The 25,274-nt window shown below is 38.6% G+C and overlaps 1 protein-coding gene across 1 annotated transcript in view; it reads left to right on the forward strand.

Moving 5' to 3' along the window:
• Positions 1-25,274, forward strand: part of LOC124789376 (cell division cycle protein 27 homolog) — a 236,177-nt gene that overhangs the window by 133,041 nt on the left and 77,862 nt on the right. The window contains exons 10-11 of the mRNA XM_047256709.1: positions 8,765-8,990; positions 18,840-18,967. Of these exons, the coding sequence (XP_047112665.1) occupies positions 8,765-8,990; positions 18,840-18,967 (354 nt within the window). The remainder of the gene's footprint in view (positions 1-8,764; positions 8,991-18,839; positions 18,968-25,274) is intronic.

Genomic DNA, 25,274 nt, shown 5'->3' on the forward strand with positions numbered 1-25,274 from the left:
CACTGAAAGAATAGGCTCCAAATATCGTTCGTGAAAATAAAGTACATTGGTTCAAAACACCCTACTCAAAATTGATCACAAAAAAATTGATCACAAAATATGGACAAAATGACTGAGATCCATTCTTCAAATATTTAGACGAAATCCTTGATCCTGCAGGAGAAGAGAAAATGACACAGAAGATTTGCCTGTATTAACTTAGGAGAGATTATGGTTAAAGCTACATAAAGAAACGCATCGTCAACTGAGATGAGATTGCATTGGTAGGGCTGCTGTACACAAAGTACGTTGCTGAATTCAAAACTAACCCACACTAAAATTTAAAATATTGTAATGTTGGTAGTGACACAATTGATAGCACAAATCAAAGTATAAAAGCAACATCACTTTTTAAGGTGACAAACCTTAAACAACTGACTCTAGCATGCTGCAAAAAAAAAAGTTAAAATTTCATATTTGGAAAATCACTCTATACTTTCATATTACAAAGAGAAGGGAAGAAATTATGATGTATATAATATGTTAAGTACATCAGATTTTTAGTTATGCTGAACAAAATCTCCAATTACGTGTAATAATGGACTATTTGTAAAGTCAAATATGCAGATATCACTGTTGGGAATAGTTTATGAAGCGAGTCCAGGGGCAAGAAAATGTTGCAATTATATTACACAGAACTTAGCGTGAAGGGAATGTTGCTCCGAAATGCAGAAGAAAAAAATTTGGCATCTCTGTGAAAACCATTTTCGTGGGTTCAGTTCATTTTCAGAGATACTGAAGAAAATGGAATGGTAGAGGCAATAATGATTTATGGTGACTGGGGACAGCCTCTAGACTTAAATGATATAAAAATGGTTGCAGGATTATACCTTAAGTTTCCATGGAGAGGTTAGGTTAAAAAAATTAGGCTAGCTGGAAGGGACTGGGTCCGATTATTTGTAATAAGGAACAAGATTCACCTACAAAAACATACCTGCTTAAACATCAAAAGGTGCCATGCCGAAGTGGGCAGAAATGATACTGTGTCTTATTTTGATGAACTCAAAACAACACTGGCAGGTGTTCCACCAGAAAATATTATTAATTATGATGAGACTAACCTCTGTGATGAGCCTGGTAGAAAACTGGGAACTGTGAGATGAGGTCCGAAGTATCTTTGAATAGTGTGAAACTTTTCGCAAGGTGGAATTTCATTGATGTTTTCTGCTACTACGAGTGGTAAGCTGTTGCCCATTTATGTCATGTACAAAGCAGAACAACTTTGGGACATGTGGACTCAGGGTGAGAGATAGTTTCACTATTGAAAGGTGGTTTGACAGCACAACGTTCCAATACTACTTTAACACAGTGCTGTATCTATGCTCTGTGGTTTATGATGTCAACGAGGTACCTTAACGGACACTATCCACACTGGAGGAGTCCAAAGAACTGCAGTGTGGAATACTTCAAATCTCTGATGATGACCTCAGATTTCTGCGATTGTTGAGTTTGAATTGACTCTACTTGTATTAATAGTTAATTTTTGATATTTCGTCTACAAAAAGTTGTTTTATTGAGTTAATAGCTGAGCTTATGTAATGTGGCTTTATTGTAGCCTGATTCTGATTTGTCCTACTCTAGTTGATTGATAGAGCAAACAATATTGTGCTAAAAAGAATGCAACAATGGAAACTCCAAGTTGGAAATCAACAATATTAGGAAAAGGGTAGATTGCAACTCACTGTAAAGATGGCCCATTGAGACACAATGGAGAGACTGTTACACATTACAGCTTTCTGCCAAAGCCTTCTTCAACAAAGAAAACACACAAATTCACACAAGCAAGCTCACGTCATGCATAAATGACTGCTCCCACTGGCAGCTTCAAGCAGAATGTGACTATCATGTGAATATCAATATGGAGTGGCGTGAGGAAGAGGGAATGATAGCAGAGAGGCGGGGGGGGGGGGGGGGAGTACTGTCTGGAGGGGTGTGCAGGGACTAGATGGCAACCTGATGAGACTACCAGGCTCAGCATCGAGAGGCGTGGGGGGGGGGGGGGGTAGCAGAAATGGAGAGGAGCAGGGAAGGGGAAAGGATGGACAGATGCAATAGACAAGCATGTGGGAACAAGATACAGTGTCAGTTGATTCAACTGAGGTATTGCAAATTAGTGACCATCTTATTTCATTGACTACTGTATCCAAAATGTCAAACAATGGAAAATTCAGGATGGAATTAACAATATTATAAAAAGGAAAGTTGCTACTCACCATATAGTGGAGATGCTGAGTTGGAGATAGGCACAATAAAAAGACTGTCACAATATAAGCTTTCGGCTAACAAGCCTTTGTCGAAAGTAAACAACCCATGCACACACCCATGACTGCAGCTTCTGGCAGCTGAAGCCACACTCATGGCTGCAGTTGTGTGTGTGTGTGTGTGTGTGTGTGTGTGTGTGTATCCAAAATATCCAAACGAATGTCATTGATCGACGTCAGATTGTGTTGTCGGAAAGGAATACTCTTCTAGAACTAGCTTCAATGCATCTAGTAAGCAATACTCCTACTTTATAGGTTTCTGGGTTTCAGCAGTTCAAAGAGAGATTCAGTATAAAGCTTAAAGATCACCTTCTGTAGAGTGAGAAAAATGTCTGATGGATCCATGCAGGAACTTTTTAGTTCAGCATCGTTGTGTTTGAAGAATTAATGTCTTTTCTTGTGAACTCTATATTACTTCTTCCTACATGATCTTTTGATTTGCTTGGTTTCATATATTCTCTGCTGTTAGCATTGTGCTGCATAGAGCACATTGGGGCTTTATATTAGCTTTATCAACCACCATGGTGAAACCCCATTGCAGAAAAGCTGCTTCACTCCCCACCCCACCCCTCCCCTCCTCACAAAAACACACACACACACACACACACACACACACACACACACACACACACACACACACACTGACACTGCATGTATCCTGAAAAGAGAGAAAATTGTCTAAAGTAATAATATTTCAGATCAAGAAGCACACCACGATGCATTAATGAAAAAAAAGGTCACTAAAATGTGACATTATTAGTTAAGAATATAATGCCACTTATATATACTACATCGATAAGTTTGGAGTTCATCTATTTGCAACTGGCTGAATCGAATATATATTTTACTGTGAAATCAATGAAGCAAAGAATGATATGCCAACTTCAACAGCATTGACTTCGGGTATCTTGAATAGATACATCAGGCTCGTAAGGGAATTTCTGGTCACCAGAAAGCGCGGTGTTATTGTGAGATATTATATTTCTGGAATTTGTTTTCATTATTTGTGGTTTAGATACAACAGATGTTCCAAGTCTTTGAACAATGGTTTACAAAAATTTTCGAATTGTCCAACTTTTGTCAGCAAGAAGTTCACTAAAAAGGTTATTCCTGCTGTACATTGCCCCATTATTTGAAACAGGTATTACTCACTAATGACTAGTTTTCCTCTTTTATTGATGACACTACAGCACAGTAACTGCAACGGTTGCAATCTCGACTCTTTCAAAGTGCGACCCAGTGTGTACTCCAGCTGGAACCACCATGTGCGGTGCAACCCTATCCAAACTCAGCACTTGAACAATCCACTTCCATTGATGTACTGACAAGAGGTATTATTTGTGTGGACATTATGAAATTGTACATAAGCCTGGTAAACAAATTTTCACTAGAGAGAGAGAGAGAGAGAGAGAGAGAGAGAGAGGGGGGGGGGGGGGGGCGACGTGTTTGTATTTTACGATTGTAAAAAAATTATTTCAATATGTTGGCTACATTTCAAACACAGCAATGTACAACCCAAAGCCATAGACATAACTGACACCTTAGAAAAGGACGACGGAATGGCATTCACTGTGGGAGATTTCGAAAGACTCATAGAGATGTTTGGGTGATCTATTTTGAAAAGACGACAATTTCAGACTGCCAATTTTGCTTCCCCACACTTTGCTCTCATAATTCATTGCCGATTCTTTGAACAATGGGCAGTATGTTATGTGACTTCAAAGTATCGCAATAAATAAAGCTAATAACAAAAAGATAGCCACTTCATTATGAAGCTGTGTGTGGTACCATAAAATGCAAAAGAAGTATGTATTTTTACGTAATAGTTTCTATTCAATCATTTGAGAATCCAAAAGATGTGGTTTTTAATTTTTTATGCACAAAGTAAAATGTTTCGAAAAACTACTTCAGAATTTGCTTCGTTTGCATAAAGAGATTTTTTTTCAGCTACACAGAAGATAACTCAGCTTTCAGCTTTGTACTTTCCTTGAATCATACCTAGATGCAGAAACAGTTCTTCACATGGCAGAGTGAGGAAGTCCACCACATAGTCTGTATCAAAGAATTGTGATAAAATGGGGCAGACAGCACTATGAAGCACAAATTATGCTCTTGTTTTTTGAGGCATGACCATATGTTAATTTGTTGTAGCCTTGATCTAAATCAAAGCCACTCACTGCACTGTAATAATAGTAAATATTTGCTCTTTTTATGTTAATGACATTATGGTAACAAAATAAGTGTCATAGGTTTCTATAAGGATTTTCTTCATCGAAAATTTCCTCGACTTCACAAGCATGCAATGACAATTATGCCCCTGTTTCGAACATAGACATTTCTGTGCAACTTTTATTCTGCAGTGAAAAAGCCAGCTTGAAGTACTCGTGGAATTCAGTCTTTCCTTACTGTGAAGTTATATTTAGGTTGTCACTATGTACATAATTTATGGTGACCTTTTCTATGGTTGTGGCACCACAACTACAAGTAAGAAAGAAACTTGCGTGCATATGAACATAATTACAACTCTGCTATTTATCTAACAGTAAACGAAAAGCAGTGCTGTACATTAGCAATTTCATACCCAGTAAAAAATTCACTTATCTGTTTTGATTTCTCATCTCACAATCCAAAATAGATAGAGTAGCTAGTAAAATCAGAGGCACTGACAATGCATTCACTTCTTGTATTAATCAACCCGGTTGGTGAGTGAACAACTACATAATGAAAGAACAACAATGAGCAAGCCAATAACTCGGTAGAGCCAATATCAAATGTGCTGCACCAGTAGAAGCAAGGTCCGGCTGTGACTAGTTGTCATTGCTGATTGTGCATGCATATTAAATAAAGTAGTTAATACACTCACTGTGACCTCTGCCACATTGTGTCGTGCATTAAGGTTCATATTCAACAATTTTGGAATCAGTTACCTATCTAAAAATTATTAGTATAATGAGACAGCGATATTGACTTTTTGAAACAATTTAGTTTCGTGAATGAGATGTAATTGAACACACATTGTTTTTACCCCCTCCCCATAGAAAATTTAATTTTACCTCTCTGGGTATTAACCCCCCCCCCCCCTCCCCTCCCCTGGGAACCACTGTCTTAGTGTCTTTGCAGCTATGGTGGATATGATTGCCAGTGAGATTTTAATAAGTTGAGTGCGGGACTCCAGCCCTAGTTTAAATTGAAAACCTCTGTCCCAGTTTATTAGGTTTTCTGACATCTTTATTTTGATGGACTTCATAACTACGCTGTCATGGAATATTGATCTCTTCATATTCTATTTCACGAATATATCTGAGGCAGTGTTTGGCGGCAAGCTGATATGCTTGGTTGTTCTAGGATGATGTGTCACTGATGTTTGTTGCATCTCTCATCAACTGTTCAGATTGTTTGCTCTAAGTAAGAAATGTAACATTTGCAAGGAATACAGTTCATACCTTTATTTTGGAGTCTTACATCACCTTGAACATTACAAAGAAGACTTTTATCTTTGTTGACAGGAGTGAAATACACTGCACATCATGTTTCTGTAGTATTCTACAGATCTTTCCGGATATTGGGCTAGCATAAGGTAGATAAGTGATTCTTGGTTTCTCTATTTTTGTGTCAGTCTCAACATCTTTCTCAGGTGTACTTGACTTTGATTGCAGTACCACTAATTTGGGATTCTGAATAGTCTGAAACATTATTCATACGTATTGTATTTCTGTGGTGAGGCTCTCTTTATCTGAAAATGTTGGAGCTCTGTGGATCAGAGTTTTAAACATTGAATTTCTTTGTGACAGATAGTGATGGCTTGAGGTGTGGAGATGCAGATATCAACATACACTCATGGCAGCTGTATCACTTACATATGGTGTAAAAGGGCAGTGCAAGGCAGAGCTGTCATTTGTGCCCAAATGATTCATGTGAAAAGGTTTCCAACATAATAGTATCTGCACAATGAGGGTTGACAGACTTCGAACATGAAATTATAGTTGCAGCTAGACGTATGGGACATTCCATTTCGGAAATCATTAGGCAATTCAATATTCTGACATCCACTGTGTCAAGTGTACACCGAGAATACCGTGTTTCAGACATTACTTGTCACCACGAACAATGCTGTGTCCGACGGCCTTCAGTTAATGACTGAGAGCAGCATCATTTGTGTGGAGTTGTCAGTGCTAACAGACAAGCATCACAGTGTGAAATAACCACAGAAATCCATTTAGGACATACAACAGAACACTGTGGCAAAATTTGGCACTAATGGTCTATGGCAGCCGACGACTGAAGTGAGTGCCTTTGCTAACAGCATGACATCGCCTGCAGCACCTCTCCTGCACTCGTGACCATATCACTTTGACCCTGGATGACTGTAATACTGCTGCCTGTTCAGATGAGTCCCAATTTCAGTTGGTAAGAGCTGATTGTAGGGTTCAAGTGTGGTGCAGACACCCCGAAGCCATGGACCCAAGTTGTCACAAAGGCACTGTGCAAATTGCTGGTGACTCCATAATGGTGTCGGCTGTGTTTACACGGAATGGACTGGGTCCTGTGGTCCAACTGAACCAATCATTGGCTGGAAATGATTATGTTCAGCTACTCGGAGACCATTTACAGCCATACATGTACTTCATGTTCCAGACAACAATGGAATTTTTATGGATGACAATGAGCCATGTCACTGGCCCATAATTGTTCATCATTGGTTTGGTGAACATTCAGGACAGTTTGAGTGAATAATTGGCTCATCCAGATCACGGAACATGAATTCCATCCCACATTTACGGGTCATAATCGAGAGGTCAGTTCATGCACAAAATCCTGCACTGACAACACTTTCGCAGTTATGAGTGGCTATAGAGACAGTATGGCTCAGTATTTCTGCAGGGGTTCTCCAACAACTTGTTGAGTCCAGGCCTCATCAAGTTGCTGCTCTCTGCCGGGGAAAAGGAGGTCCAGCATGATATTAGGAGGTATCCCTAAACTTTTGTCATCACAGTGTATATACACTGTGACCTAGGGATCTGTCCGGTTTTCCCCCAACTAACATACCAAGAAAAGGCAGTTTTCTCTCTTTTTCAAGTTCCATTATGAATTTTACATTAGGATGGACAGAGTTTAAATATTCAGGGAACTCTCAAGCTTCTTTGCACCGTCTGGCCATGCCACAAACTTGTCGCCCACGTATCATTAGAAAAACATTGGTCTGAACTTTGTGGATTCTAGAGTCTTTACATCAAAGTGCTCCTTGAATATGGACTACTCATTGTCGTGCATCAGTTTGCTCACTCCCCCCACCCCCACCGCCGCCCCTCAGAATGTGCTGAAAAACTTCAGTGAAGCTGTTGGACCATCGAAACTCACTGTAATATCTGTATCCCAGGACTGCAGTTGACTGAGGTATTGTACAAAGTAAGTGAAGTTGTGAATGTGGTGTTCCCATTTCCCTGCATATTAGCTGAGGAAGTGTTCCATTTATTTTCCAGCTGGTATGAAGGTATGCCAGTACAAGTAATGTTGGGTCTTAGAGGAATGTCTCCCTTGTGTACCTTAGGAAGGCTATATCTCCCTTGTGTACCTTAGGAAGGCCATATAGTCATTGTAACTAAAAAGATCAAAAATCCACTTGCTATGGGCCTAGTCTGCACATGAGATTAGGACCATAGCTACTGAGCTTGTCGGAAGGCAATATCACTCGGTTTCTTTGTCCTCCTGCAGATTTCTTGGAGCTACTTCGTCTTTCTTTGGGATGTTGGCTATTAACATTGGCACTATGCAGGTTTTACAGTGAAATTCTTCTGCTGCTTCCGGTGGGAATAGAACTGCAACATACTCCATGAAGTTAATGTGATCTGCAGGCATAAAATTTAGTCCTTTACGAAGGACCATCATTCTCCAGATGTTTGTCAATCAGACTAATTCCTGTATGGCTCTCTGCATCTTCTCTTTGCTTTTTGTGCAACTGATAGACTGTCCCTTTCTGGCATGTATATCTTTTCAATTGCATTGATTTTGCTTGTGGCAATGTTGTGTAGTCAACACATACACAGAAATCTTGACTTATTGTGGTAAATCTTTAACATAAGATATACCTCCTAAGTAGTAGATTATGATGACTTTTTAAATTCATTTAATAATTATACCAGTGTAAAAATGCTTTTTAAATTCAGTTAATAATTATACCAGTGTAAAAATGCTTCTGTCAGAGTACAAAAAAGCTAGATAATTACTCCAAACGCTAGCAAGCTTTCTTTGCTTTAGTGGCACAACATTTATACATTTCAGTGAGTTGTCTCCTTTAAACTGAAAACAGGTGTTTCATAGAAAAATAGTAGTTAATTGTAGATTTCCATGCATGTTGTGAAACTTCCATATCTATATCGGTTTAGTACATGCAGCTAAATGATTATTATTTTCTGAATAGTAACCTTTACAGTTTTGAAATATGTGCACTTCTTCATATGTTTCAGATATTTCAGTGAGATGAGAGAGCTGGAGCCATATAGAATGCAGATGACAGAAGTGTACAGCACTGCCCTGTGGCACCTACAGAAGGAAGTGGCCCTCTCAGCACTGGCACAGGACCTCATGTCTCAGGATAGGTGTGCGCCAGAAGCATGGTGTGCTACTGGGAACTGCTTCAGCTTGCAGAAGGAACATGACAGTGCAATAAAATTCTTTCACAGAGCAGTTCAGGTAAGGCACAATCTTCATGTTTCCATGAGTATTTCATGATAATTTGTATCATTATCCATAGTTATACAATATTTACCATTTGTCAATCTTTTCTTGAATGCTAACAAATGATACACAGGGAACGGAGTAAGGAAGACCCAACCAGAACAAAAAGTGTCCTAGTAGAGGAGTGATATAAAGTTACCAAGCTGTCCTTTCCTACTGAGCTTCACAACTAAAGTAGTGGCATAATGATGTAACTAATGACATAGTCCTTATCAGTTCAGTCAGGCAAAGAAGAAATCTGACTTTCATAGTCTCAGATGTAATTAAATTTAACAGGTTCTAAGATTCAGGACAAAGTAATAAATCCATTTTTTATTTTTTCCCCCCAAACAAATTGCTAGCCTGAAATACAGACTACAAAAATTGGTACCTCAGATAACATTCGTCTCGTGCATAAAGTATTGAAATGCTCTGTGTCTTTAACAATTCAAGGTGTTTTTCGTCTTTTAAGATTATAATTTTCTTGTTAAAATGATCTCCCCGCTTTGGAAATGTGTGTCGAAGTTCCTTTACTGTGTCCTGTTAGAATTCAAAAATAGTGTTTTGATATGTCAGTTCCTTCACATCCTGTAATGGGACGCTTCCACTTGCCAATTTAAGAGGTTTTGTAAAAAAAAAAAAAAATTTGTTCATTCACATTACCCTATTATCACATATTGGCCTCATAAGGTATCTAATTGGCGCAACTTTCAACTATGCTAAAAGCTTCCATAAAAAACTATGAAAATGATAGACTGGTACTTGCTGCATAGTGGAGGCATTGACTGGCAGACAGGCACCTTGGGAAAAATCTGCTGATATTAATTAGCTATTGGACTGTATCCTTCATCAGACATAATCAAACACACACACACACACACACACACACACACACACACACACCTCTATTACTTCATGTGGTGGCATGCTGAGATCAGAGGGTCGCAGGAACTTGGAATATGTTGCAGGGAGTGTTTCCATCTGCACAGTTCAGAAAAACTGGTGTTTGTCAGAATAATTGTGATGGCACAGGCTATAAAGCAGTCATAAAAGTCAAACACATTGTTTTGGGTGACATGTTCAGTAAATGGGTCAACAGCTGCCTCTTGGCCTGTTTGCTGATGGCCATTCATGTGGACAGATGGATTGTTAGTTGTCATGCACATGTAAGAAGTGGGGCACTGGTCAAAGCTTAGTTGTTAGATTACATGGCTGCTTTTGCAGGTGGCCTTGCCTTTTACAGAGTAGGGGATTCCTGTGACAGGACTGAAATAGATGGTAGTGGTTGGGTGTATGGGACAGGTCTTGCATCGAGGTCTGTTCAGGAATGTGGTCCATGGGGCAAGGGGTTGGGAGCAGAAGTGGAATAGGAATGAACAAGGATATTGCATGGGTGAAGTGGATGGCATACCACCACCTTGGGAGAAATAGAGAGAATATTTCTGACTCTAGCACACCACGAAGGGTAGATGAAACACTGATGGACGATGTGATGCAGTTGCTTTCATCCTGGGTGGTACCGAGTCATGACGGGTGTGTTCCTTTGGGGCTGGACAGTGGATATAAGGGACAATGGTGATTGGGGACATGAGGCACAAGAGAGATGTTTCTGGACATGACGGAGAGGGTAATTTCAGGCTGTGAGATCATTGACATATTTGGAGAGAGACTGCTCATCAACACAGTTGTCAGCTACGGGTGGCTGGGCTGCACAGAAGGGACTTCTTGGTGTGGAATGGGTGGCAGCTGTGGTGTGGGGTGTTTTTTGTGGTTGGTAGGTTTCATGGGGACAGAGGTACTGATGTAGCTATCCTTGAGGTGGGGTCAACATCGAGGAAGTGGTTTGTGAGATTGAGGACAACCAAGTGAAGTGAATAGTGGAGAAAGTTAACATTGTGCTTCTGGCGAAGAGTTCTCGGGCTTCCAGCCGGGTGGCGGTGTCTTCAAGACACCGCCACCCGGCTGGAAGTCCGAGAACTCTTCGCCAGCTGTATACGTCGGGAAAGCATACATTCACATTGTGCTTCTGGTTGTTTTGCTGAATACCTGTAACAATGAAAGTCACAGCACCTGAAGGAGATGATTGAGGCAGTTGTCAAAATATTGTATGTGAAATCGAAACAACAACTCTACAGAACACATGGAACCACATCATTACCAAGAAACCTAAGAGATCATGGGAGAGTAAGTGTTGGTATTCTGGAGGAATATGGGTAGGGTGTCATCAATGAATCTGAACCCTTTGAGGGGTTGGGGATGCTGGCTGGCTAAAAAGGTTTCCTGTATGTGGCTTATGAATAGGTCGGCATAAGATGCCATACAGTTGCTCATTGCTCTACCATAGAGGTATTTGTAAATGATGTCTTCAAAGGAGAACTAATTGTGGATTAGGATATAGTTGGTCTTGAAGGCCAGGGAGGAGATCGTAGGTTTTGAGTCAGCCGTACATTGGGAAAGGTAGCGAGAAGGGCATGGGGATTAAGGATGTTATTGTAGAGAGAGATGGGATCAACAGTGACGAGCTGAACACCTGTTGGTAAAGGAATACGAACTGTGGAGAGTAAGTGGAGTAAATGGTTGGTCTCTTTTACGAGGGCTATCCACAAAGTACATTACGTTTTGGAATTAAAAATAAATAAAGTATTGGAAATTTTTTTATTACGTACAGATGAAAGCCACACTTAAATACTACTTTTCTACATAGTTGCCATTTAAATTAAGGCACTTAGCGTAGCGATGGATGACCTTGGAAATTCCTTCGTCGTAAAATTCGGCTGCCTGCGCCTTCAACCACGTGGTTACCTCTTCTTGAAGCTGTGCGTCGTCATCAAAACGCTGCATAGCCAACCACTTCTTCATTGCTGGGAATAAGTGGAAGTCGCTTGGTGCCAGGTCGGGACTGTACGGCGGATGAGGAAACAACTCCCACTTAAAAGATTCGAGAACTTCACGAGTGGCATTTGCCATGTGGGCCCCGGGCATTGTCGTGAATCAGCAAGATCTTTGAGCCCAATTTTTCCCTGCACTTGTTTTGTATTGCTCTTCTGAGGTTGTGCAGAGTTTGGCAATACCTTTGAGTGTTTATTGTAGTGCCTCTTTCCAGGAAATCCACAAAATATCACACCTTTTCTGTCTCAAAAGAAGAGGTAACCACGTGGTTGAAGGTGCAGGCGGCCGAATTTTACGACAAAGGAATTTCCAAGCTCGTCCATCGCTACGATAAGTGCCTTAATTTAAATGGCAACTATGTAGAAAAGTAGTATTTAGGTGTGGCTTTCATCTGTATATAATTAAAAAAATTCCAATACTTTATTTATTTTTTATTCCAAAACGTAATGTACTTTGTGGATAGCCCTCGTATATAGAAGGGTAGGTTACTGGTAATAGGCTGAAGGATTTAGACCACACGGGAATAGAGTCTCTCTGTGTGGCCACAGTAACCTGGCAGAATGGAGGTACTCCATTGAAATTAGCAATTCATTTAAGTAAACATGCATTCAGATGAGTTAATTATCTTCCCTTGATATTTAGTAATGCCTTCCTGTTGAACCAGTAGTAACTGGGCTACTAAAGTTTTCAAGCCAATGCAAATTGGAAATGATCAGTTGTGGTAATGTTGTTACATTACACCTGGAAATCTATATCCAACATCTAAGGCATGTGGGAAAGTTCACAGGGATTTAATTTAACTCAAAATAAATGTTACCTCTGCAACAGTCATATACAGGGTGGGTCATTGATAGTGACGAGGCCAGATATCTCATGAAATAAGCGTCAAACGAAACAACTGCAACGAACGAAACTTGTCTAGCTCGAAGGGGGAAACCAGATGGCGCTATGGTTGGCCCGCTAGATGGCGCTGCCATATGTCAAACGGATATCAACTACATTTTTTTAAAAATAGGAACCCCCATTTTTTATTACATATTCGTGTAGTACGTAAAGAAATATGAATGTTTTAGTTGGACCACTTTTTTCGCTTTGTGACAGATTGCGCTGTAATAGTCACAAACATATAGGTACGTGGTATCATGTAACATTCCACCAGTGCGGATGGTATTTGCTTCGTGATACATTACCCGTGTTAAAATGGACAGTTTACCAATAGTGGAAAAGGTCGATATCGTGTTGATGTATGGGTATTGTGATCAAAATGCCCAACGGGTGTGTGCTATGTATGCTGTTCGGTATCCTGGACGATATCATCAGAGAGTCCGGACTGTTCGCTGGATAGTTGCGTTACTTAAGGAAACGGGAAGTGTACAGCCACATGTGAAACGTCAACCACGACCTCCAACAACTGAGGATGCCCAAGTAGGTGTTTTAGCTGCTGTCGCGGCTAATCCGCACATCAGTAGCAGACTAAATGCGCGAGAATTGGGAATCTCAAAAACGTCTGTGTTGAGAATGCTACATCAACATCGATCGCACCCGTACCTCATTTCTATGCATCAGGAATTGCATGGCGACGACTTTGAACGTCATGTACAGTTCTGCCACTGGGCACAAGAGAAATTACGGGACAATGACAGATTTTATGCATGGGTTCTATTATCGACAAAGCGTCATTCACCAACAGCGGTAACGTAAACCAGCATAATATGCACTATTGGGAAACGGAAAATCCACGATGGCTGCGACACATGCAATATCAGCGACCTTAGCAGGTTAATGTATGGTGCGCCGTTATGGGAGGAAGAATAATTGGCCCCCATTTTGTCGATGGCAATCTAAATGGTGCAATGTATGCTGATTTCCTACGTAATGTTCTACCGATGTTACTACAAGATGTTTCGCTGCATGATGAATGGTGATGTACTTCCAACATGATGGATGTCCGGCACATAGCTTGTGTGCGTTTGAAGCGGTATTGGATAGCATATTTCATGACAGGCGGATTGGTCGTCGAAGTACTGTACCATGGCCCGCACGTTCACCAGATCTGACTTCCCCGGATTTCTTTCTGTGGGGAAAGTTGAAGGATATTTGCTATCGTGATCCACCGACAATGCCTGACAACAAGTGTCAGTGCATTGTCAATGCATGTGCAAACATTACGGAAGGCGAACTACTCGCTGTTGAGAGGAATGTCGTTACACGTATTGCCAAATGCATTTAGGTTGACGGACATCATTTTGAGCATTTATGCCTTAATGTTGTATTTACTAATCACGCTGTAACAGCATGCGTTCTCAGAAATAAGTTCACAAAGGTACATGTATCACATTGGAACAACCGAAATGAAATGTTCGAACGTACCTACGTTCTGCATTTTAATTTAAAAAACCTACCCGTTACCAACTGTTCATCTAAAATTGTGAGCCATATGTTTGTGACTATTACAGCACCATCTGTCACAGAGTGAAAAAAGTGGTCCAACTAAAACACTCATATTTCTTTACGTACTACACGAATATGTAATAAAAAATGGGGGTTCCTATTTTTAAAAAAAAAACGCAGTTGATATCCATTTGACCTATGGCAGTGCCATCTGGTTTCCCCCTTCAAGCTAGACAAGTTTCGTTCTTTGCAAAATATTTTATTTTTTTTTTTTATTTTTTTATTTTTTATTTTTTTTTTTATTTCGTGAGATATTTGGCCTGGTCACGATCAATGGACCACCCTGTATACAGGCTCCAAACATCCTTCTTGGTGGGATGCGATTATGAATATTCTGTTTTTTGTAAGAGCTGATGAGATTCATGCAATATCTTTGTTCTTGCCCCTTTAGAGTTCATCCAATAGAAGTTCGCACATTACTTTGAGTCCAGCCACGAGTCTTTTATATTCCTTTCACTAGGGTAATTTGTTTGGACCAGTCTTAAAGCCACCTCACAATCACACGGCCTCTTCCTGTGATTAGTAACACTGTTTACTCATGCCACTGACACAAGAAACTATGTGAATTCAGACCTGAGGTAGCAATTCTTGAATTGACTTAAGGGCACCATCAGAAAAAAGGATGATATTTTCTGCTTGTAAGAGCGGCTGTTGAAAAATGTTGTGTATTGCCAGCAGCTCATATGCTGTGTCATGCTCTGTCATTTATTATAACTGCAACATTTTGTGGTCTTGTTTTGAAAATTTCACTTCTGCAATAACTTAGTTATGTTTCCAGTGACACACTTGTACTTACTGTGAAAGAATCATGGACAAGTTCTTAGCAGAATCACTGTGAACCCTTTTTAAACAGTGAACAGTAACTGAAGTGTTTGTCCATAAAATAAAACAGTTGTTCAGTGTCCATCCATCCCATACTTTCACTTCTACAGTGCTGCTATTTTATTATTATTATTATTATTGCAGTTTATTCATATACTGATGTATTGTTGCTTTCACTGTCCATTTTTTCAAGTTTATCAAAGAAAGTGTCAACTGCAACGATTTTGTTAATGAGTTCATGCTCTTCCTATGTTGCATGTGTAGCATCAGGCGTCATCTGTTACATTTCATTTTCAAGACCAGGTGTTTGTAAGGAGAGTCCTCTGTTTCCAGAGCAGTCACCATATTCATGAAACAAATAGATATCTGACTCAATATTGTATACTATTAACAACTTTGTTGTCCAGGTAAGGTGCTCAGTGTCCATGGCTTCAAGTAGTTCTTCCAAAGTTACCAATAAAAGTTCAATATTCGTTCAGTACACACTTAGACATCTGAGGCTATGAATGTAACCCCTGCCAGAATTGGTGTGGACTAGGCCTAATCCTTTATTGGAGAGTTGTATGTGGCACTTGCAATGGGTCCACTGTAGTTTTGCCACTCATTTTAAAACAGACAGACAGTGCATGGCATTCACTATCATGTGACAACTGCAGTACTATACACAGTTTTTTTTAAGGTTAATATGTTAACAGTGCTCAGACATGAAATGCTAGTGTCTCAATGGCTTTACAGACTTCTTGAGTTCAAAGTTAGGGAGCCTAGAGATTAAGAAAAGTTCGACAAATAATATGCACAACTACATGATGCTAGATAAATTTCAAATAAGGTCAAATTCTCAAATGGCTCATTCATTGTTAAGTATTTAGTAAGCTAATTATGCACTGTGTTAAAATGCTTTGGAAAATTTTTGAAGTTTTCTTAGTGTACATATCTTAGGTAGAGCTTTTAGTTTTTATTGTATGGCCTTCATTTGGACCACTTTACTCAGTTTTAAAAAAATAGTTTTTCAGTTTCTGTTTGTCCAGTACTTTTTCACTCTCCTGATCTCAACTTTCTCCTTTTTTTCTGAAATCACCTTTCATATAGTTTGTTTGTTGATGTTGGTCTGTTGTCTTTCAGCTTCTCAGTTTTATCAAAGGAAAATTCTCTTAAAAAATTAATAAGTTATGGGGCAGAACTGCTAGCCAATACCTACTTTCAGGAGAAGTAGTGTGTTGTGCTGCCAGTAGTCACATGGAAAAGAGAAAGTGACACACACTTCCTATCTATTGAAACAGTAGTCCCTTCTTCCGAGTGAAGAAAGTGATAGGTTGTGGAAGGAAGGCAGGTCATTCAGCCCACAGGATGAGAGGGACCCATCTTAGTGAGGATGTTCCTACTATCCCTCTCTACTTCTCAGGGAAAGAACTAAGTATTCTAAAACCTAGGAAATGTATCAGTTTTCTATGTGTGTAGTATCAGAACTACACATTTTGCTTCCTGAAGGTATATAGTGGCCTACAATTCTGTCCCATAATTTAATTTCTTAATTTCTTGATTTTTGTTTTGTTTTTAACTCTTCTACTGTAATTTGCAGTGCCTTCATAGTTTCCTTGATTTCCATAATCCATGTAAGTTGCTCTTACTGTTCCATATTTTCTCTATTAGTCCTCTGATTATTCTATTTTCTGGTGTCATAATAATGTTTCCAAAGAACAAATGCATTTTATCCTGACCGTGTTCATTACAAGTTCCATTTCCTTGTAGATATTTTGATTTTATTAATGCATATTCTTCTTCTGTCTTAAGTACTCTTCATATTTCTGCAGCGTTTTTAATGTGTCGCCTGCAGATGCTATTCTATAACTCTATTGTGCAATTTCAAAAAGGTGAAACATCCATATTTTGTTTTATGTGTACACATGTTTTTCACATATCATCAGTCATCTTTTGACTGCATTACGCAAAAATTTTCCCTTAGATATGATATATTGATACATGGAAAGATTGTGACACTACAAATAATTGAAGAGGCCATACAAGAAAAACTGTTATTAGTGATGAGGAAGGTAGATGTTTTATTGCAATGAATAAGCTCAAGAAGAAATTTCTAGTTTGTGAGGGTGGTAACTGTGCTGTTAGAATGATAATCTGACTGATGCCAGATGGGCTTACTTGAGAAGTTTTGTAGGAACTTCAGGTTCTGAAATATGGTAGGACAATGAGGTTAGTGATGCATGTTATGCTGTACTGTAACGTTGAGTGTAAGCATGTGATCACCATAGTGGGAAGAATTTTATTCTGTGCGGATCTTGTGCAATGATATTGTGCAGTCTGTTTCTGTTTTGAAGATCAGAAGTTGAAAATCCATGTTATTGAAGTACTTAGTGAAAACTATATAACTTGTGTAACAAAGAGTACTTTCCGTAGTTTACGTGTTTCCGCTCTACAGAATCTTCTCTTTATTGTAGCTGGCAAATAAGGGAAATGATTCAAAACATGTTAATGTAGGAAATAATTTATAAACCCTCGCATCCTGATGAAGTTGATTTAATCCTAATTGGACATTTTATGTAACTGATGCACAGTGACACATCTCTTCAACTTCTTAGCAGTTTTCATTTGTGTAAATTGAGATTACTGTGTTGTTCTTTGCAACATGGGCATCAGTCATTCTGTGGCTTTTATTGGTGAACCGTTGCCCAGAAATGCAAATCAGAAGTGAAGTACTAAGTCTTCCATCATCTAGAATGTGTCATTGTCATAGTTTTGTAGCAAAAGAAAGACACTCAAGAGAACTATGAAATGTTGACACAGAATTGTTGCCCAGCAGTTTCCTTGAGGAAACAAAAAATTTAGTACTGATGATAATCACATATCAAAAATCACAAACTTTTGTCTCCCTTTGTCCTCATAACACGAGTCCTTCTCATCCTTGGACCTGATTGACATGTTCTCATTTTTCAATCTTCTGTAATCTATCCATCTCGCCTTCTTGAGAAAACCTCATTTTCACCACACAATAGGCCTATGAGAGTAGTAGTGCAAGAAGGGGACATTTAATGTCGTCTTTCAAGAAGAGAAATTATTTGTTTACTCCTTTGATTATGTCTTTGGCAACTCAGAAATCATACAAACAGTTGAAATGTTTTTTGTAATCGGAGTTGAACTGGCTTCTTCAAGGAAGAAATGTTGTGCAATCTGTGTCATACTGTGTACATTCCACACAGAAATACTCTACTGATTAAGGATGTTGGAAGTTATCTTGAGAGAAGCAGCATGCATGTAGCTGTATAATTTTGTATACACACACTTCTTTGACATGTATGTAAAAAAAATTGACAGTTGACACAAATCTGTTAGGTCAAGAGTGGCCAGCAGCATTAAAATGTCATTAAGGAGTAGTGTGATCAGGTCTGATACTGTTGATGAGACATTGCTAAAAAAAGGCTACCAAACAGTAATTTCTAGGGTGTGTTACGGAAGGAATACATTTCACAGCATTTCTACGGAGCATTTCCTTTACTGTTGTACAGTCTGTTGTAACCCCACTGGTAGAGAATATCGACAAACACATTCTTTTAATGATTTAAAAGAGGTATAGTTAATTTTTACTTTTTAAATTCATTTGTATGTGTAGTTTGAACATGGCCTAATGTATTACTTAATTACAATTGACAGGTTGATCCTTCCTTTGTATATGCGTATACTCTCCTGGGACACGAGTATGTTACAACTGAAGAACTTGACAAGGCAATGAGTTGCTTTCGAACAGCCATTAGGTTAGACCAGCGACATTACAATGCATGGTAAGTAATTAGACTATTTGTGGTTTGTTCTTAGATAGCTGTTCTATGTAATATAACACAACTGCTGATATTGTTTGCTATATCAGCAATTGGAGCGATTTACTTTTGTATGTACAAGTTTCATATTGTTGGTTTATATTTTCAAGATCAGACTTGGTTGTAGTAGTAGTAATAATAATAATAATAATAATAATAATAATAATAATAATAAGTCACATACATTCAGCAACAGAAAGATTCACATTAAGCGGAAAGGAAGGAGGAAGGGGATTCATCGACATAAAAAACCTACATTATGGACAGGTAGACAATTTAAGAAAATTCTTTCTGGAACGAGCAGAAACTAGCAAAATACACAAAGCAATCACTCATATAAATACATCGGCTACACCACTGCAATTTCATACCCACTTCTACAACCCTTTAGATCACATAACATCAACAGATACGAAGAAAGTAAATTGGAAAAAGAAAACACTACATGCCAAGCACCCATATCATCTAACACAGCCACACATCGATCAAGGCGCATCCAACACATGGCTAAGAAAAGGCAATGTATACAGTGAGACGGAAGGATTCATGATTGCAATACAGGATCAAACAATAAACACCAGATATTACAGCAAGCATATTATTAAAGATCCCAATACCATAACAGATAAATGCAGACTTTGCAAACAACAAATAGAAACAGTAGATCACATCACAAGTGGATGTACAATACTAGCAAATACAGAATACCCCAGAAGACATGACAATGTAGCAAAAATAATACATCAACAACTTGCCATAAAACATAAACTAATAAAACAACATGTTCCCACATACAAGTATGCACCACAAAATGTACTGGAGAATGATGAATACAAATTATACTGGAACAGAACCATTATAACAGATAAAACACCACCACATAACAAACCTGACATCATACTCACCAATAAAAAGAAGAAATTAACACAACTAATCGAAATATCCATACCCAATACAAAAAATATACAGAAGAAAACAGGAGAAAAAAATTGAAAAATACATCCAACTGGCTGAGGAAGTCAAGGATATGTGGCATCAGGATAAAGTTGACATTATACCGATTATACTATCAACTACAGGAGTCATACCGCACAATATCCACCAGTACATCAACGCAATACAGCTACATCCAAACGTATATATACAACTACAAAAATCCGTAATTATTGATACATGTTCAATAACCCGAAAGTTCCTAAATGCAATATAACATATACCGTACAGTTAAAAGGAAGTCACGCTTGATCAAGGTCCGCGTCACTTTTATTTTTGACCAGACATAACAACTGAGAAAAGAAAGAATAATAATAATACTTGTGAGATGAATATAGTTTGATGAGGTGGTTTAACAATTTTCTTAATCATTTCTGCTGAAGCATTATAAAGTCCATTTAGCACCAATAAGTGCTACTAAAGTATTTTGATTTCTCCAGGTAACACCAGTTTTTACATACAGCAACAGTTGGTTAAATTCCAGGTGATTGTATGAATAATCACTCACTGTTCTGTTTAAATAGTGTAGTCTTATCAATCTTTGGTACCTGTGAGAACATTAAACCTCTCAAACTAAGATTTCATTTCTCCTCCTCCTCCTCCTCCTCCTCATGCGTCTTCTTCTTCGTCAGCTTCTGCTTTCTTTTCATTTGAATATATGTCCAGTATTACATGTTGGTAACCATTGTTGTCTGTAGATGGAGTTCTACTTCTTTCAACAGGCTGAGCCTTGTGTCTGCAGCAACAGCTTCCTTTCTTCAGCAGTCCTCTTCAACTCTCTGTGTGAAAAACATTCCATCTCACTAATCATATGTTTTTAAGTAGGATGTTCTCAATTGTTCCCTCATTTTCTTCACTATGATGTTGCCTTCAGAAATATTTTGTAGAAGAATAGCATGTCTAATTAAGTGTCCAAAAAGTTTTGGTTTGCGTTGGCCTATTGGCCTATAACTTCCACTAGTTCTGTCTTCCCTCCTATTTCCTTTAGAACCATCTCATATGTTTTACTGTCGTCAGTCCTGCTAGTTGTTGGAAGTTCTCCTCCAGAACCACATTCCGCAGACTCAGGGCATGCTATCTCGTGCTTTACTAACATCGAGATTTCACATCACAGAGTATTCTTGGCAGCCAGAGACTCTATGTGGGAAATCTTGTCTATAAACTAATGATTTGTTGGTTGGTATACTGTAGCATTACACTGGTTTTTATTGCCACCCCTTCTTTAGAACTGATGTTTCATGTGTTTAATTGTATGGTGTTTCACATGTTAATTTCATAAATTGGTTTGGCGAAGCTGATCTGGAGTGTTCAAAACATACATTCTGTTTTAATTAGAGTACAACAATAAAGTATTTCTGGGGGGTGAGGATATATATGGAAACACAAATGAACATTGGATCTCAGTGGTTAATAAATTGAGTGATGACTTTACATTTAAGACCAGTAAGCTCCCCATTTTATGAAGAATCGAACTCCCGTGTGTACAACAGGTTAAATGTTGTGAGTTAATGTGTTAAATATTTGGTATTAAGCACGTAAGTGAGGAAAAGTTTAGAAGATGTTCAAAAGTATATTTAAAGTTGTTGGAAGTTGCCAAGTGCTCTCATAATCTGACTCTGGAAAAGAATAATCAGGGTAATCCGCAGTCCACTTTAAACAAGAGCTAGTTTTTCCCCCATCTCAGTGTTTATAATATTGTATCTTCTGGAACTGTGTATCATACAGTGGTGTAGTTTTGCAGGTACTTACAGTGATATATGCAGATACTGTCTGCAAAATGCATTGCAAATAGAATTGGTAGTAAGGAAGTTATAAATTAAAATGTCATGCCTAATGCTGAAGTTTTAGTGCATGAACAGCAGAAATGTACGTGTTAAAACCTTTTTCATCTTTTGTGGGGGATGCCAGCAAGAAAAAAAGTTTTGCAAAGATTTGAAATTACATGGAAACTTTGTTGATAGTCGCTAAGTGCTCTCTTCTAAAATACTGAATTAATATAGTCTGGGTTATTTGCATGCCATAGGTTATACTGCCTCAAGGCACACAGTTTCTATCTGTAATACTAGTTTTACTATGTTAAAATTTTAACATGAGATTTAACCTCTTAATGAATAGATTGTGACAGCATTTTAAATTTTTAAATTCTGTCAGTTTATCAAATTTTTGTTGCCCTGGAAGTCAGTAAGCAAGCAATCAGCAATGGGACTGTGCACTAAATTAGCCATAAAATAATGTAGCTAATGGATTTGTATTTTCCAGTCACCCTGTGGAATCCTTCAGCCGTGGTTGAGTTTTAAAAATTGAATGTTCAAACAAATTTTGTATTTTCGACCAGTCATTATTTAATTAATTGCACAATATATCGACAGGGTACCTGCCAGCCATCTTACAGTGAGCCATGAAAGACAGTCCTCAGTGGCTCACATGACGATGACTGGCAGGTGCCCAATTGAAAAATCATGCCATGAATTAAATGACAACTGGCTTCAAGCCCAAAATTTGTTTGAATATCCTCCATCATCATCAGCCAGCATAAAAATTGATAATCACAAATGACAGTGAATTGTCTGCCATATAAATACGGTTGGAATTTAGTGATTGCCCAAACAACTGCTAAACTCTCTTTATCAGCTGTAGAGTATTCTTCTGAGGCTTCAAGAGTACTCTGCAGGTGTAAGAAATTACTCTTCCATTGCCTTCCTAGCTTTGCATTAATACTTCAGACAGACTGGTATCAGTGTCTAGTTCCATCTCGGCATTCTTATTAAAAAAAAAAAGTGCCAGGACCAATGAAGATGTCAGCACCTTAAGGGTACAGAAAGATCTTTCTTGCTCCTCATTCCCAGGAAGATTGATGCAGCTGTTGCTGTGGTGGCCGCGTGTTACAACTGAAATTGATTAAGAAGTCATGCATTTTTTGCAGGTGACTTAAAAGTTATCTGTAATAGGAGCACATTACAAGGAAACTTCACGAATGTATGAGAAGTTGGAGAAAAGCTAAACTTTTTCTGGCTCGGGACAGCTTCCATTTCTGTTAACTAGGTGCCCTAAGATTTGTTTCCCTCAAATTCGAGAGATACTTTCCAAGATTCAGGTGAAGACCAGCATCCTGTAGATACTTTGGCACTTAGATGCACTTCCAGTGACTCCGAGAAAAGGATGACATCATCAGGGTAGCGAAGACATGTCATCTATTTAAGATCTTGGATTTAATAGTTTGGAGGTTAGATTAGATTTAGCTTTTTGTTCCATAGACCCAAAAATGAGACGATTCTCATGGGTTTGGAACAAGCCAGAAAGTATAACGTAAAACATTTGAATATAATACTCACTACCCTGATCATTGTCTAAATATGTGACTACATTACGGTAAACTGGAACTGCTAATATTTACTGAATTAATACACTATCAGAATGAAACTTAGTTATGCACTTTAATAAATTTATCATGCACAAAATACCTAATTTTGACTGTTGTGACCAAGTGCTGTCAAAACTGAAATCTGTCAAGACATTTTTATTTAAGTTGGTCTGACAGTCCCTCTTAAGATATTCGTCTATAGAGTAGGAGGAGTTACCTGTCAAAAAGTCTTTCAGACTCAGTTTACACTATGCTTTATCAGAAACCAAGTTTCTAGTGGTTGCTGGCAATTTATTGAAACCATGTGTTCTGAATATTGGACTCCTTTTTCTACCAAGGTAATTGATTTTAGGTCTTTATGTAGATTGTTCTTATTCCTAGTATTCATACTATGTATTGAACTATCGGTTTGAAATAGACACACATTATTTGCAACAAATTTCATTAAGGAGTAAAAATACTGAGAAGGCAGTGTATAGAATACCCAGTTCCTTGAGCAGTTTCGACACGATGTTCTTGAATTTACACCACAAATGTGTCTCATTACACTCTATTGCACTCTAAAAACTTTGCACTTCAATGCTGGAGCATTATGGTTACTACAGTGTGTTGAATTTGTAAAGGCCACCACGTTATGAAATCAGTTTCTTCACAATCAGCCTTGATCTGCCTGTAGCCAGTCTGCATATCCATAGTGGAGTATTTTGCTTCCTTCTGCCTCTTTGATATCATCAAATCATGGCGGTGGGTATATGCCTATTTTGGTTATTTTCTTTCAGCTGCTGATAATTGACACAGAAATTCTATATGCCATCATCCTTCATAAGGGAGGACCAAAGACATTCTGATTACTGAATGTTGTCCTCAGCATCATCTCAGTGTCCTCCTTGTCGCTAACATCTTGGCAACTGTCATCCATGCAGGATTTTCATCTGCGGTGGCCTCAGCTCCATTAATGCTAACCTCAGTTTTCCAGATTTTTGGAGGTAGGATAGCAGCAGAAACACTATATGGCAGTGTGGCATGACTCTGGCAAATTGGAGAGTAATGTCGAACAGTTTACGATAGTGGACTTATTCTCACAGTTCAGGTTTAGTTGTCTTTAGTTGTTTGGTGTGGATAAAATTTCCATGTTGTTTGACGTCTTATGGTGTAACAGTCATTGAACACTCTTCTTCTCTCTTTGCAATAATTTCCGGCATGCTCAGGGCATTTACAGTTAGAACATAGCAGAGTATTGTCCTCCATTCTTGAAATGTCGTGGTGAATCTAGTTGTAACTTTGTCATCAAGAACATTGGCTGTAATCTGACAGTCGCAGCACAAGTCAGGGGTTTCAAACTTCATTCTTCAATGTTGGTCTGCCATGTAGTGATTTGTGCCAGTGGTTGATGAACTTATTCCTGAATTAGTTACGCAGCATCATCCTGGTTGTAATAGACATTCAACACAGCTGCTTCTGACCATCTGGGTTCAACATTTAACAGACGTAATAAATTCTCATCTTTCTACTCTTATTATTGTGGTATCAGTAATACGAGGTCTTGATAGTGTTCCAGCACTGCCATCAGTACGACATTTGGAAGCCCCTTGAAGGTCCTTCTGTGTATTCATTTACTGAAGTGTTGCCTTGGTATGCTAATACTGTTCAGTGTTCTCTGCTAGGGTGACATCCTTCAAAAGGCGAGAGGTGAAACTGTCAGCTTCTGTCATATTTGAATTTGCTGTGTTACACAGTGCAAAACCACATTTCATGGACAGCTTTGTTGTTTGCCCTTATTGTTGGGCTCTTTTCTTCAGTTTTTCGGCTATGAGGACTTGCTGCCGGTTGTCAACAAGTATTTAATTTCTGGCAGACGTTTTTCCCAGGTCCTGTGCTCTTTCTCATTGTCTCCTAAAAACACTGTCAGATGCCTGA

The sequence above is a fragment of the Schistocerca piceifrons genome, chromosome 3 (genome assembly GCF_021461385.2).
Source record: "Schistocerca piceifrons isolate TAMUIC-IGC-003096 chromosome 3, iqSchPice1.1, whole genome shotgun sequence".
NCBI classification, from domain to species: Eukaryota; Metazoa; Arthropoda; class Insecta; order Orthoptera; family Acrididae; genus Schistocerca; species Schistocerca piceifrons.